A 15,441-nucleotide genomic window follows, 5' to 3' on the forward strand; every position below is an offset into this window, starting at 1 on the left:
CTTTTAGAAAAGATCAGCCGGCGGACACGTAGCACGCCCCAAATCCAATAGATATATCACAAAATGCATTGCCATCCTGTAAGGGAAATGATTAGCATCATGGGGCCGATTCTACGTCTCGCGTCCGTCACATCAAAAACCTACCATGTGTCACACGGTCCCTCCCACCGCAAGTCTTAGGATTTGGCAACATGCTTCATGTTCCTAAAACATGAGGAATGTTGCAGGCAATACGACGTTGCAATAACGGGAAGGGAGAGGGGAGGATTAGTGCAACGTAACATCTGTTGCAAAAAAAAGTCTGCAACAATACCTTTATTAAAAAAAAAGTGCAACACAAGCTTCGTTACAAATATACTCCCTTCGTACCACAATATTTGTTGTTGGGAAGAACTACTCTAGTTCCTATTCAACAACAAATATTTAGGAACAGAGGAACACGACGTCTCTTAAAAAAAGTTACGCAACACAACCTATACATCATAAAAATGGTTAATTTTTTAAAAAAAAACGACGTTAAATTGTATGGCTGGTGAGTATGACGTGTCTGTTACAAATATCCGCCGGCCGATGCGTAGCACGCCCCCATGTTGCATGGCCGACATGGCAGACCATGTGCTCGTATTCTCCTCGGGGGTGGGGCCCGCATGTCAGGGAGTCGGGTACAATCTCCATCACCCTCTTCCTCCCCTGTCCGGCTGTCCCCCCTCCGCTATAATACCGTCACCTAAAAATTAATAGTATGAGGAGCTCGACGGAAGCAGCTCCCGGTCGCCGTCGTGGGCTCCTCATCCTCCGCCTGCTCCCCCTGCTCCTCTCCCGCCGCGCCCTGAGCCGTCGGCTCCGTCCACCGGCGCCGCCAGCACCAGAAGCCGAGATTTCCTCTTCCGAGGGCGCCGAATCCAGCCCCGGTAAAGCCCAAATCTCCGTGCTTTTCTCTCCCTGTTCTTGCTCGCTCTCCAATCCCCTTCTCCCGTACCAATGCCCGCCATTCCCGCCTTTTCTCGGGCCCTCGCGCCGAGGAATCCGAGGCCACGCTCCGCGTCCTCCCCTCCCCTCCCCTGCTCGCTGTGGACTGATCCCCCGGTAATGGCGGCCCTGGCTGCCGTCGCCGCCGGGCCTACCCTCGCCAGTCCTCGAGGTGTTCGACTGACCGCACGGTGTCGGTCGGCCTGGTCTCCTTGGAGTTCTTATTCTTACTGGTTTCAGTCCGTTTGTTACAGCCAGCTGCTGAAGGGACGAAATGCTGAAATCTGCCCTCAGTAGGTTAGGCCCAAATCGGTGCACGCAAATGTTTCCATTTCTTGCAGGAGCATCACTAGTAGTATCCCGGCCGGTGTAGTCTGCTGGCTTTTCCTTGTTCGCTTGCTGTCTGCCTGAGCCTGATTGACAAAAAGGGGGTGAAGGAAGGAATAGAATAAATGCCTTGCTGCATAATCCAAAGTTCGGCACCTGCGGCTTTTGTTCTCTCTATCTCTCTCTCGGCGTAGCAATGGTGTGTGGAAGCTGGGATCTGCTGGGTCACATGTTTTCGCTTGCAATCGAGGGCCACATTGCTTCTTGGTTTTCTTGGATGAGTAGGTGCCAACAAAAATGCCGGCCCAACCTATAGGATCTGTATCTTCTTCCTAGGAGTGGTATGAGTGGATGGCATAAATGTCACAAACAAAAATGTTCCGTTGCTTATTAGAAATGTGTGTGTTTTCATTCTTGTTAACGAGTTTGGTATAATCATCTGTCGTTGTTCTGTTATAAGTGGCCCTTTCTTTGCGACAGTCGGTCCGTTGGTTTATGAACTACTGCAACTGCTTCCTTCAGATTGGCACTTGCTTCTCTGTTACGGTTTTTCTTTCAAATTTGGATTGACCACCTACTGGCTGTGAATTGGTCTCCCGGTAATGGCGGCCCTGGTTGTTGTGATGGTGTTACGACTCGGCCTTAGCCCGCCCCGCTCACAAGTGTTCGGCTGATTGCCTCCTTACGGTGTCTGCCGACCTGGTCTCCTCGGAGTTCTTCAGTCCGTTTATCGTCAGTTGCTAAATGAATGAAATGCTGGAATCTGTGCTTAGCTGGTTTGGTACTCTGCTCGGCTGGCATCTTAGGCAGCGTTTCCTTTTTGCAGGAAACAACCTTAAGCATAGTATCCTGGTATAATATGTTTGTTTGTTTGTTTGCTGTCTGATGATTGACACAAGGGATTAAGGATTAGAATAAATGCCTTATCTGTTGCATAATACAAAGTTTGGCCCCTGCAGCTTTTGTTCCCTGCGTAGCAATAGCGTGTGCAAACTGGAATCTGTTGAGAGCAGTGTGTCCACGCCACACATTTGGCTTTAGTTCAAGGACCACATTGATTTGTGGTTTTCTTGGATGAGTACATGTGAACAAAAATGCTGGATGCTTGCCGGCCCAACCTACGATCTGTATCTTCTTCCTAGGAGTAGTATAAGCGGATAACATCATTGGCACAAACCGAAATGTTGTGCTGCTTACTACAAATGTATTGTTTTCATTCTTAACGTGTTTGGTCGAAACATCTGTTGTTGCTCAGTTCATTTTTACTTTTTTTTTTTTGCAATATTCAGTCCGTTTGTTTCTTAATTAGGCTAGTGCATCATTCAAATTATCACCTGCTTCTTTGTTACTGTTTTTTTTTTCCTTTGGACATTTCAACTGAGGCTTCAAATGTTGGTACTGTCTACACCGACTATGTTACTTTAGGGAATACAAGAACTATGCATTCATATCAAAATAACATCTGCTCTGTGAATTTTTCTTACAGGGGGGTCCCAACTCATTAATAATCTGCTAAGATGCGAATAAGCATCCAGTAGCCTTTGCACTGTTTGAGTGACAATGGGGATAGCTTTTCCCATGATGTTGGTTCTCTCTCTGCTCCTGTACCCTACTGGCATCTCCAAGAGCTTAGCTGCAAGGCCTCCAGTTGTGAATATTGGGTCTATTCTTCAATTGAACTCCACCACTGGAGGTGTTGCGGCGATTGCCATCAATGCAGCCTTGGAGGATATCAATTCTGATCCAACAGTTCTAAATGGAACAACATTAAAGGTTGAAACCAAGGATACAAATTGCATTGATGGTTTCCTTGGCATGGTTCAAGGTAGACTAGCTTTAACATCATCATTTTGTTTTGTTGAAATAGTTGCTTCTGTTCTGGAGTTGTGACAATGATATCGTATTCCTTGTATCAGCTTTGCAGTTCATGGAGACTGATGTTATTGCAATCGTTGGCCCCCAGTGCTCCACAATTAGTCATATCATTTCATATGTAGCAAATGAGCTCCGAGTCCCCTTGATGTCCTTTGCGTCTGATGCTACTCTTTCATCGATACAGTTCCCATTCTTTGTCAGGACTGCTCCCAGTGATCTCTATCAAATGGCGGCTGTGGCGGCAGTTGTGGACTACAACCACTGGAAGATAGTGACTGCCGTATACGTTGATGATGATTATGGTCGAAATGGCATTGCTGCTTTGGATGACGCACTCACCGCGAAGCGCTGCAAAATCTCCTACAAGATTGGATTTCCTGCAAATGCTAAAAAGAGTGAGCTCATTAATTTGTTGGTTAGTGTCAGTTATATGGAGTCTCGTGTTATCATCCTCCATACTGGTGCTGAACCTGGGCTCAAGCTTTTCTCCATGGCAAACCGACTAAACATGATGGGCAATGGCTATGTATGGATTGCAACTGACTGGCTTTCTGCATATCTTGATGCTAATTCATCAGTTCCTGCTGAGACTATATCTGGTATGCAAGGTGTTCTTACTTTACGGCCACATATCCCCAACTCAAAGATGAAAAGTAATTTGATCTCCAAGTGGAGCAGGCAAAGTCAGAAGTACAACCATAGTGATCTTCGTGTAAATACTTATGGTTTTTATGTTTATGATAGTGTATGGACAGTAGCTCGGGCTTTGGATGCCTTCTTCGATGATGGTGGTAGCATTTCCTTCTCAAATGACTCGCGGTTGCATGATGCAACTGGGGGAACTCTTCACCTTGAAGCAATGAGTATTTTTAACAAGGGAAAGAAATTATTGGAGAAGATTAGAAAGGTAAACTTCACTGGGCCGTCTGGGAAAGTGCAATTCGATGCTTCAGGTGATCTCATTCATCCTGCATATGAGATCATAAACGTCATCGGAAATGGCATGCGGACCATTGGTTTTTGGTCAAACTATTCTGGCTTGTTGTCAACTGTCCCTCCAGAGGCTCTATATTCAAAGCCCCCAAATACGTCTCTAGCCAATCAGAAACTCTATGATGTTATTTGGCCTGGGCAGACTGCACAGAGGCCTCGAGGATGGGTTTTTCCTTCTAATGCCAAGGAGTTGAAAATTGGTGTTCCCAACAGATTCAGCTTCAGGGAGTTTGTCACGAAAGACAATGTTACCGGGTCAATGAAGGGTTATTGCATCGATGTCTTTACTCAGGCATTGGCTTTGCTTCCTTATCCTGTTACCTACAAGTTTGTACCTTTTGGGAGTGGTACTGAAAATCCTCATTATGACAAACTCATAGACATGGTTGAATCAAATGTAAGTATGAATTGTTTTTTTTTTCTTTTTCTACACATTCCATGATACCATACTGACCAGGGTTATCATATTTTGCAGGAGCTTGATGGAGCTATAGGGGATATCGCAGTTACAATGAAGCGCACAGTAAATGCTGATTTCACCCAGCCTTTCATTGAAACAGGATTGGTTATCTTGGCTCCGGTTAAAAGGCATATAACAACGTCCTGGGCATTCTTGCAGCCATTTACTTTGGAGATGTGGTGTGTTACAGGGTTGTTCTTTCTTGTTGTTGGTGTGGTTGTTTGGGTTCTTGAACATCGAATCAATGATGAGTTCCGCGGCTCGCCACGAGAACAAATGATAACTATTTTCTGGTAAGGAGCTTACCTGCATCTTTTGTGTCCTCGCTAGAATAACTGCCAGTTAACGCACCCAAACGAAGCATCTAGTGATTATCAATTAACTGTTATCTTGTGGTGAGAGATATATATGATGCATTGGTTTTATTTTCTTCCTTTTTCACATACTCTTGCGAAATGCTGTTATGACAGAGTCATTCCTTGCACTCAAAACTGTGATTATAATCTCAATCTTTTATTATCTGCAGGTTCAGCTTTTCGACTTTGTTCTTTGCACACAGTGAGTAAACGAAACTTATCTCTTGTGGGTTTTTTTTTGGGCTATATATTTGTTCTGACACATGACTTGTTACTTGATCTGTATCTGTTCCCAGGAGAAAATACTATGAGCACCTTAGGGCGTGGTGTGTTACTCATATGGCTATTTGTTGTTTTGATCATTCAATCCAGCTATACCGCGAGTCTTACTTCCATCCTTACCGTGCAACAACTTGATACTTCGATAAAAGGAATTGATGACCTGAAAAACAGTGATGCTCCTGTTGGTTTCCAAGTTGGTTCGTTTGCACAAGACTACATGGTTAATGAACTGAACATCTCACGGTCGAGGCTAAGAGCTCTCGGTTCCCCAAAGGAGTATGCTAAAGCCCTTGAGCTTGGCCCTAAGAAAGGAGGTGTTATGGCCATCGTTGACGAGCGCCCCTACGTTGAACTGTTTTTGTCAACTTACTGCAAGATTGCGGTAGCTGGCTCAGATTTCACCAGCAGAGGATGGGGCTTTGTAAGTACATTCAAACTGAGTTATTTAACGTAGCTTCAAAATACAAGGAGACAAGATTTTGGTGTTAAAATCCTGAAATAATAAGTTTAACTTTGAATGGTTGTGTATGCTGTCTAGTATTATGTAACCTCTCTTGCACTTGTTTGTGTGTGAAATCTAAAATCAACACCCACTTTATTTCACGAATCAAGACGTAGCACCTTACAAAAAGTTCATTCTCCCAGGCATTTCCAAGGGACTCCCCTCTGCAGGTGGACCTGTCCACGGCGATCCTGTCACTGTCAGAGAACGGGGAGCTGCAGAGGATCCATGACAAGTGGCTCAAGACAGGCGAGTGCGCAGCCGACGAAAGCGAGCTCATCAACTCGAACCAGCTCCGTCTGGAGAGTTTCTGGGGCCTGTTCCTCATCTGCGGCGTGGCGTGTGTCATCTCGCTGCTCGTCTACTTCGGCATCATGCTGCGCAAGTACATGAGGCACGAGCCGAAGAAGAGCCTCCGGAGGTTCATCTCGTTCGTCGATGACAGGGAGCCGCCGAAGAACCGGAGGAAGCGGTCCGTGAGCCTGCCCGCGAGCGCGACGGCCAGCGCGCCGATGGCCGCCCTCGACGTGGAGAGGCCGGCCAGGCCGGTCAGGAACGGCAGCGTCATCGATATAGAAGGCTAGTTCATGTGTACAAAAGCTAAGATGTTATATATATACGCGTTTTCGACCCGAGGTAAGATTTCTTCGGGTCGGCTTACCCGTGATCTAATGGAGGGGGGGAATAGATTCAGAGGCTGTGTAGGGGAGGTGATTCTGTAGGTTTTCTGCAACTGGGAAACTGTATAGTAGAAGATGTTCTTGTCCTTGATGGTGTTGTGAATGGAAGGAATGTGTTTGTGTGGGTGCATTTTCTTCTTCAGAGCTTCTCTTGCCATGGCTGGCTGCCTGCCTTGGCCACCCTGAATGGAAGTGAGCAGGCAGGTCCTCCATTAAAATTTCGTTTTCATGAAATTGCAGAGATTTCAAATTTTGTGTCCCTTTTTTTTTTTTTTGATGTTCTTGGTTGGAAGTGCAATTAGTTACACAAGGGTAATCTCTGTGAGAAAAAAATAATCACCTTCACTATTGAAAACTGAACATTCAAGACTATAACAGGTATTCTGCATTTTGTGTTCAACACTGGATTTTTTTCTCTCGCTCATTATATCACAAATACCGCACTCTGTATTATTTTGCGATGAAACAGTATAAATTAATCTTACAGGCAATTAGGGACACACCATTAGTCCAATAAATAAATAAATAAACACGAACGCAAAGAAATGGAAAATAAACACCATTTGTAAGAAAACAAATTGAAGCAAAGCATCTAAAAAAATCAATGTACTAGCAGGAGTAAATAATGGGGTATAAAATTGGGGAAAATGGAATATTCTGGTTTTTCTGCACCCTACCGTTTTATGGATATGCTGATGTGGTGGCGGCAGGCAGCCGGGCGCGCGCCATTTCCACCCACCATCGTCATCCCTTCGCCATGCCGCCTCCTCCGCTGCCGTCCATGGCGCCCTCCGCCCTGCCTTCCAGAACCTTCCACCGCCGCCACTCCTTTCCCTCCGTGTCTTCCCCTCCTCCTCCGAGGGAGAACACCGTCGCCTGCTGCGTCTCCCGGCGGCGGGCGGCCGCGCAGCTCCTCCTCTCGGCCGGCCTCCTCACCGCCGTCTCCTCCTCCTCCCCGCAGTCGCCCGCGCTCGCCGCCAGGAGGGGCCGCCGGACCATAGCGCCGGAGGACTACGCGTCCACGCGTACGTCAGCGGCCCCCCCTCCCCCTCAACTTCTGCCCCAAAGCTTGGCCCTTTCCCACTGAATTCTGATGCTCATCAGTCTTTTTTTTTTCTCTTTTCCTGCTGTTAATTGATCCATGTGATATTAAGAATTGCAAATGATGTTTACAATCCAAATCATAGACTTAGTCATGAATCTCCAGCGGTACATTGGTTAAATTAAGCTTCTGCTTCGTCGCGTTGCTCGAGTGATCTGATGTGAGAACTACTGGTGGCAGCTGATGGCCTCAAGTACTACGATCTCATTGAAGGGAAGGGCCCAACTGCCGAGAAGGGATCAACTGTCCAGGTAATTGCCCCAATGCCACCTACACCCTGCTCTTCGTTTTTCAACTGAAACTGATGGGGGTTGCTGTTATTCTCAAGGTTCATTTCGACTGCATATACCGTAGCATCACCGTGGTGTCGAGCCGCGAGGCCAAGCTCCTCGCGGGGAACCGGAGCATCGCGCAGGTTATGTGGCAAAATACTCCTGACATCGTATCGGCACTGCTGCTGGTTTAAGCCGGTAGAAACTAAGATTTCTGTCTGCCTTCCTCTAGTAGCCCTATGTGTTCACCGTCGGATCGCTGCCTGGCAAAGAGCGGAAGCGGGACTTCGCGGACACCGCCAACGGGTTGTTCTCCGCGCAGGCTTCGCCGAAGCCCCCGCGTGCCATGTACATGATAACCGAGGGGATGAAAGTTGGGGGGAAGGTATGGAAAGGCAGAACTGGCACGGGCGAAGCCGAATAATCTGGTGTTTTTTGTCTTGGGTATGATACTGACCCGACCTACTGTTCTGTTTGTGTGTTGATTTTGCAGAGGAGGGTGATTGTCCCTCCAGAGTTGGGTTATGGGAAGAAGGGGCAGGGCGAAATACCGGTAAAACCTTGGTTTCTTCTACTTTGATTGAGCATCTGAGTGCGTTCAGCTATTGATGAGTTATTTAATTCCATCTTGCTTTGCAGGCTGATGCTAGTTTTGAACTGGATATAGAGCTTTTGGAAGTGACCCCTCCTGCAGAAAGTTGACCATTTTTGCTTACGCGTGGACAAGACCGATGAGGTACTTGTGAAGCTTCACAAATTTTAGAGGGGTGTATTTGTTTCATACATTTTCTTTCTTATCCTCCAAACCTGTAACCGAGAATATGTTGATATTATATTTTTCCTGGGCATCTATCAATACGTTGAGGCACAAAGCTTTTGTGTTTTGCTGGTTTTGTTTGTTTTCCCTCAAAAGACTTGTTTGTAACAAGTAAAGTCTGAGATTAGAAGCAAAACTTAAGTAGGTAGAAATCTTCGCTTCAATGTATTAATGTTGAAGCAAAACCGTATCACAGATATTCACCACAATGTCATGGTGCATGTATGACTCTATAACAGATTCTTTATAGTAAAATTGATCTGCCATTGTGATGTCAGCATGTTCTGATGCCCGTTTAAAGGTCCTCAGGGCCGTTGATGTCCTGAAATAAAAGAGAAAAATATATTTTGTTATAGAGAAAGATGGATGGTGCTAGCAGCTTAGTTTTTGATTGGGACATGTGAATGGACATCTCAAATAAGATTTTAGTTTGTTACCCAGAAACTAAATGATGAAAAAATGACAATTATGTAAGACTTCTGATTATTTTAATGATGACAGTAATTCTTTTGTTTAATTTGAAACTTATTCCAATACTGATAAACAAGGAAACAGACAAGAAATAAGATCTCTGTTGCTTTTAAACTGCTGAATTCATGAAACACCAATGGGAAAGTGCATCTTGGGAAAGATACCTTGTTCTCAATCACTTTTCCATCTGGGATTTCCAGCTTAACACCAGGTTTTGCTGTGATGGTCACCTTGCCCTACAAAAGTTTTAAAAGAAAACATACATCTTTACTCCGAGTTTCAAAAACTTTCTTCATAAATAGCCATAAGTCAGAACAACAATCATATGACAAACAAAGCTACACATTATTCAGGTAATACATGCATTGAAAATAGCAGGTCATAAGCAGTCTGAACATGTTGTCTAAGAACTGCAACTGCAGTGAAGTTTGTGATAATTCAACAACTTTGTCGGAATACCTTCAGCACGATGCCAGAACCAAACCAAACATCACCGGAGACCTTCAAGCTGTCGAGCTCAACAATGCTAGGAATCGACTTGAAGCGGCCGAGAAAGCACCCAACCTGCCAGTGCATGTATAAACAAGATCGGCTCATTTGCATTCTGGTTGCAAAAGTTAATGGTAAAACTCTTTCGTTCTGGCGAGGAATTAGTGTTAGAGCCTGACCTTCTTGAACTCAGGGCCAAGCTCAATTGAGGGATTTGATGGGTTTGTTCTAGCTGAATTGCGTGTAACGAAGCCATCAACCAAGGTGTACAGATCAGACTGCAGGGCAAAAGCAATTTGAGTTAGAATTAGGAGTATTAATCTAAAGAATTTGTTCAGCATATAGCACAAACCTGTACTAGCTGCAAGTCTGATGTTGCCTTTACCGGTAGGAACCGGGACCTTGGAACATTCATGCCGATTGCGTGGTCAAAGAACTGATTCAAAAACATATATGAATTGTCATATTTATACGTAAGTATAGCGGTACGATCATGGGTATATAGTTTAATAGTAGTTTGTTGGTACCCTGATTGCGGCACCAGCTGCTGTTTCCAACTGAAGGACTTTCACACCCTCAACTTCCTGAAATGATTTTGTTGCCCATCACAATCTTTGTTAAATTCTTCACAAATCGTAAGTAAAACTAACAAAGCTCATGAATCAATCCTTGTGTAAAAATAGTTCTCTGAAATGCATTGTTACCTTGGGGTTTGGAATGATCTCCATCTTGAGGGCATCAGCCTCGACAAGGCGTTTGATGGCCTTCAAGTTCACCCATCTATAAAAGCAGGTAGTGGTGTTATATAACACTGAAATGGTCTTTATAAACTGAAATGAAAAACTATGAATTCGCTTACAGATTGTTGGTGTTGAAGATCTTGAATTTCTCAATTGACTTGAACTCATCCACCTAGGTTTCAGAAAAGTGTGGAAGCAATCTCAGAAAAGGCGTACAGTAATTGCTGCGGCGATGTCTGTTTTTTTGATCATTTAATATGCCATTGCAGTTTCTACTTTATGACTTACATGTGCATCAGGAACCTGTGCAATCTCCAGAAGCTGAAAAATTAAAAGGGAAAATTGTTGTCATTATGTTTCCAGACACAATTCCCCTCTATCATTCATAAAATTGGTTTGCAAACTTATGCTGCAACAAGGAAGAATATAAGCTTACCTGAACCCTGCCTTCATATGAGATCAGTGTGCCACCTTTCACATCGGCCAAAGTTTTCGGGGTAACCTGAAAGAAGGCTGTTAATCTTCTTTACCAACAAACCAAATTTAATCATCTTCATTGCATATTATGATTTACATACCTCCATGCAGTATTCATTCTGCTTGTGGATCAAGTGGTTCAGTATCTCTGTTCAATAGTTAAGTAAACAAGCAGGATATCTCTTTTCTTAACTGAAATTTTTGTCAAAGCAAATACTGAATATCATGTTTACATAAGGATACTAATGTCGACTATAGCGCCCAAGTTATCCGAATTTGCGATGAAAACGTATTCTTTTCCCTGCAACGGTGTCAAAAAAATAATGTTACATCCATTGAAACTTGCGACGGAAAGTTTCCGAGATGATTGCAAACCTGTGAGAGCAGTAAATCGAGCTTGCCGCTGTTCATCAGGGATGGGAAGATGTCACCATGGCCAGGAGGGTACCTTCATGTTTGTGTAATGAAGAAGAGGTAGTTAAGAATAACCTATGATTGTTGCTAGACAAGAATTTGCTGATCAGGCGATGAATGAACGTTTTACCAGCCATCCTTGTCGGTCTTCCCCTTGGTAGGCCATGGCAAGAACTCGTCGGCCACGACACGAGGATACTGGCTCTGTATGCATATTGGAACAGAATTGGTAAATACCATTATGTCTTAAGAGGTAAGAAGAAGAAGAAGAAGAAGAAAGAAAGATTGTCCAATAACACAAGAGAATCTGGCTTTGGCGTGCCTGGTTGAATGTGTGGATCTGGATGCTCGAATTGGTGTACTTCTCGACGATCTGCGGTGCAAGCGTACTACTAATCAGCATTCAGAAAATGGTTCAGATTCATAAGCTTCCAGCCTCCATTTTCAGGAGAGATTCGAGCGATGGCGGTCTACCTTCAAGGTGTCCTCATGGGTGTTGAAGGAGTTCATCAGGAGCAGCGGCACGTTGCTGCCGTACTTCTTGTTCAGGGACTGTAAGAAGAAACAGGATCAGTGGATGCTGGTAGTATCTTACAGAACAGGTAGAACGACAGCATTTGCTTTGGATCCATCCAAGAGGTGGCAATGGGTGGATCATGAACGTTGACCGACGCCTACCTCGATCTGGACCACGATCAGGTCGAGGAAGGTGAACCCGTTTCGCACCTCGATGACCGACCTGCAATGTTCGTCGAGAGATCAGCGCAGTGTTCATCGAGAGATCAATGCAATTGTCGGCACCATGCGGATAAGATGAATGTGGAAGCTGCATACTTTGGGCCTGTGCATCCCATGGTGGTCCCCAGGCCGCCGTTGAGCTTGAGCACGGCAAGCTTGTCGAGCAGCGCCTTGGTCGCCGCCAGGTCTGCATTTATTTATTTATTTATTCACGAGACAGGGTCATCACCAAATTCAGTTTCATGTCGAACATAGCGAAGAAGGAGAAGAAGAAGGAGAAGAAGAAGATGGCCGCCTCATCGGCGCGCACCTTCAGGCGGGGCCTCTAGGGTGTCGTATGGCACCACCACCTCGTCGGTGGGCGTGTGGATCTTGCCCCACTCGATGTGCTCCTCGTCGCCGCTTCTCGCCGCGAAACAAAAACCAACCACGGCCAGGTCAGAACCGGATTATGCATCACGCGCGCACCATGGATGACGACGAGCAGGGAAGGAAAACCATCACCGATGCAAATGACCGGTTCTACTAACCTGAGGTAGCGGGAGACGAGGCTGATGAACCCGGACTTCTCGTTGTCGCTGCACGCAAACGCAACGCGGCACGGAGAAAGAAATTAAGCAGGCGGTCCGTCGCACAACAAGATAGACGTACGGATGGAGGCACGCACGCAGCAATGGGAGGGAGAGGGTTAGCGACCTGATCTGGCCGAGGCCGGCGACGGCCTCGCGCAGCTTGGGGAGCTTCTCGTCCGCCATTGCCGTTGCCGGAGAGAGAGAGCGCTTGGCGCGTGTGCGGGGAGGGAGATGCGCGTGAGAAGAGGTGGGTGGAGGGTGGTCGGAGGTAGGAGAAGGAGATGGCGCCGGCTATTTATGCAGGGAAAACAGGGATGCGGAAGGAGGGGACGCGCGCGAAGTTAACGGCCGGACCGTTAAACACTCTTCCTTTAAAAGAAATCCGCATGGTACTTTGAAAATTGGAAGAGGTAAAAGGACACCGCAACTCTTTAAATTTGACCTGTAAAGGTTTGGTCCATAGACTCATAAAAGTTTACTCTGTCACCCACAAACTTGTAAGAGCATCTCTGATCCCGCATTTCCGCGAAAACTGTAAAATAACCGCTGGTTTGTCGTTTCGGACCGAAAACGCACGCAGACCATCCCGTAAAAGTGACCGACCTGCAAAAAATATTTGAGGGGCGCGGCAGTTTTTCCCCGCGGAACTGTCAAAATCGCGTTTTTGCGCGGTCGACCCGGCGGCGACCTCTATTCTAGATCGATTTGGCGGGAGGGACATTTCACCGCGGCAGTTCACCTCCCCCCCCCCCCCCGATCTTCACCTCCCCGCTCCGGCTGAGCTCCCGGCGGGCCTCCAGCACGGGCATGGACACCCCCGACCCTGCGCTCGTTACCGTGGAAGTAGAGGTAGCCAAATCAATGGCGGGCGGAGCCGCAGTGGATCTCCCCGCCGGCCATCTTCGGGCCGCGTCGGAAGCCTCCTCCAACGCCGTTCCTCGCAAGCGCCTCGGCAACATCATCGTGCAGGGAGGCGCACCCGTTGCCGCCACCAAAGGGGTCGGTCGCCCTAAAGCTCGCCCTCCCGCTCGGTATAGGGACGCCGACAATATTGGCGAAAACGAGGCGGCGGAGGCAGCGAAGAAGAAGGTCGTGTTCAAACGCAAGCGGGCGCCTCCAGCCAACAAGGCCCCGGCGAGGCGGAAGGCGGCCATTGAGGGCAAAAGAGCCCAAGCCAAGGAAACCAAAGCTCTCGCCAAGCTCATTGCCGAGGAGAAAAAGATCATGACCATGAACCGCAATGAGATGGATGAGATAACCTTGGAGTGGCATGATTTGATGAGAAAGGGGATCTTGGAGCGAAGGAGGACGGCTGCCATCGGTGGTGGTGGTGGTGGTGGTGCTTGATGGTTCTTTATCATGGTTTCGCCACTTTAATGTGGTTCGTTTGATGCAAAAATGATCTATTCGGTTGTTTGGATGCTTAAAACTATATTATTTGCTATTTGTATGTGAGAACTATGTTGAATTTCTAGACTTTTCATGTTAATTGTCAAAATTTCTTTTTATTTGTGAAATTCTGTTTTTACGGTTTGCAAGTCCACTTTTGGCTGCGGCAGAACAGACACTGCATTGCCGAACTGCAAAACAGATATTCTGCTTTGTAGTTCGGTAATGCGGTCTCTGTTCTGCCGCATCCAAAAGTGGACCGGCAAACCCGTTTTTCACTCCCCCCATCGCGGGTTTGCAGGCTGGAGAAATGCGGTGTCTGCTAGAGATGTTCTAACATCCTCATGTATAATAATTATACAAAATGTTATATCTTCGCGTATGGGTCGCATAAGTCCGTGGATGATGGAGCGAGCTTTTGCAAGTTTATGGACCAAACCATCATATAATGTGTAAATATATGCACTTGTGATGCTTTTATCTTTAAAATTAAATTAGAAAAATATTGGCTCACATTAGGGCATCTCCAAACGCCGACTCTTAAACCGCCCGCATATGTCTGAACTGCATGTCCGGATCACGAAAGTCATTCAATGAGAGCATGCATCGGTCCATCAAGCGGTCCAGACGTGCCTTTTTTTGCAAACCGGAAACAAACGTGAAAGCTTTGAGGGTGTCCGGACAACACCCACGCCCGCTTCTGACCGCCTTGCCACATCGAAGCCCTCATTCCTCCCTTATGTGCATTCTTGTCTAGCGCCAGCTGTCCGCGTTTATGTCGTTGTGGAGTGGTCGCTCCACATTGAAGCAGGCCCTAAGCGGACGTGACCTCCCACTGGCTTCGTCATTGGACCTGCGCGCCGGCCAAGGACACCGCACGCTGCACGGCCGACTAAATACGCCTCCTCACTGCATTCAAACGCTTCCATTAAACTCACGTGTGTATAGATAAACTTACTCCGGCCACACGTCCGTTCGTGAGCCGGTCAGCATTAAACACAACACCAGGCAAGCTCCTCGCGCCCTATGATATTTAAAGGAGGCCAAACAGAGGGCAAGCATCGCACCACTCCTCCGCTCCCCATCTCCTCTTTCCACCCGTTTCTTCGCCTTTCAATTGCATCCGACGAGCAGGAGGAGCAGTTCTCCGATATAAAAGCCGGCTGGGTGAGCCATCGAGCCCGTCGGATATGAGTCAAACAAATCGTGGATCCACCTTCCTCGCCTAGCTCGGCGCACCAAGTTGCCACTCCATGACAGCGCATGGTTCAATGACTCGCCGCTACAAGCTAGCTCGGGGAGAAACAAAGGGCAAGCATCGCACCACTCCTCCGTTCCCCATCTCCTCTTTCCACCAGTTTCTTTGCCTTTCGATGGCATCCGACGAACAGGAGGAGCAGTTCTCCGATATAAAAGCCGGCTGGGTGACCCACCGAGCCCGTCAGATATGAGTCAGGCAAATCGTGGATCCACCTTCCTCGTCTAGCTCGACGCAGCAAGTTGCCACTCCACGACA

General features: G+C 46.8%; 3 protein-coding genes across 3 annotated transcripts; 2 read left to right on the forward strand and 1 right to left on the reverse strand.

The window, feature by feature from the left end:
* Positions 1-735: 735 nt before the first annotated feature.
* Positions 736-6,574, forward strand: LOC123401363 (glutamate receptor 3.1-like). Its single transcript, XM_045095150.1, has 7 exons — positions 736-911; positions 2,783-3,121; positions 3,213-4,561; positions 4,640-4,917; positions 5,151-5,182; positions 5,277-5,683; positions 5,908-6,574. The coding sequence occupies exons 2-7, from the start codon at positions 2,857-2,859 to the stop codon at positions 6,346-6,348; spliced, it is 2,772 nt and encodes a 923-aa protein (XP_044951085.1). The 5' UTR covers positions 736-911; positions 2,783-2,856; the 3' UTR covers positions 6,349-6,574.
* A 480-nt stretch (positions 6,575-7,054) lies between these two features.
* On the forward strand, positions 7,055-8,711 carry LOC123401365 (peptidyl-prolyl cis-trans isomerase FKBP18, chloroplastic). Its single transcript, XM_045095152.1, has 6 exons — positions 7,055-7,469; positions 7,727-7,797; positions 7,875-7,961; positions 8,054-8,203; positions 8,312-8,371; positions 8,458-8,711. The coding sequence occupies exons 1-6, from the start codon at positions 7,070-7,072 to the stop codon at positions 8,518-8,520; spliced, it is 831 nt and encodes a 276-aa protein (XP_044951087.1). The 5' UTR covers positions 7,055-7,069; the 3' UTR covers positions 8,521-8,711.
* A 60-nt stretch (positions 8,712-8,771) lies between these two features.
* On the reverse strand, positions 8,772-13,031 carry LOC123401364 (UTP--glucose-1-phosphate uridylyltransferase-like). Its single transcript, XM_045095151.1, has 21 exons — positions 12,661-13,031; positions 12,495-12,542; positions 12,275-12,366; positions 12,061-12,151; positions 11,905-11,965; positions 11,701-11,778; positions 11,549-11,599; positions 11,357-11,430; positions 11,188-11,260; positions 11,056-11,113; positions 10,914-10,960; positions 10,772-10,837; positions 10,624-10,656; positions 10,455-10,507; positions 10,300-10,375; positions 10,123-10,179; positions 9,948-10,031; positions 9,775-9,873; positions 9,566-9,670; positions 9,271-9,342; positions 8,772-8,957 (listed from the first exon to the last, which is right to left on the reverse strand). The coding sequence occupies exons 1-21, from the start codon at positions 12,717-12,719 to the stop codon at positions 8,931-8,933; spliced, it is 1,404 nt and encodes a 467-aa protein (XP_044951086.1). The 5' UTR covers positions 12,720-13,031; the 3' UTR covers positions 8,772-8,930.
* Positions 13,032-15,441: the final 2,410 nt, after the last annotated feature.

This window comes from Hordeum vulgare, chromosome 6H (assembly GCF_904849725.1).
Source record: "Hordeum vulgare subsp. vulgare chromosome 6H, MorexV3_pseudomolecules_assembly, whole genome shotgun sequence".
NCBI lineage: Eukaryota > Viridiplantae > Streptophyta > Magnoliopsida > Poales > Poaceae > Hordeum > Hordeum vulgare.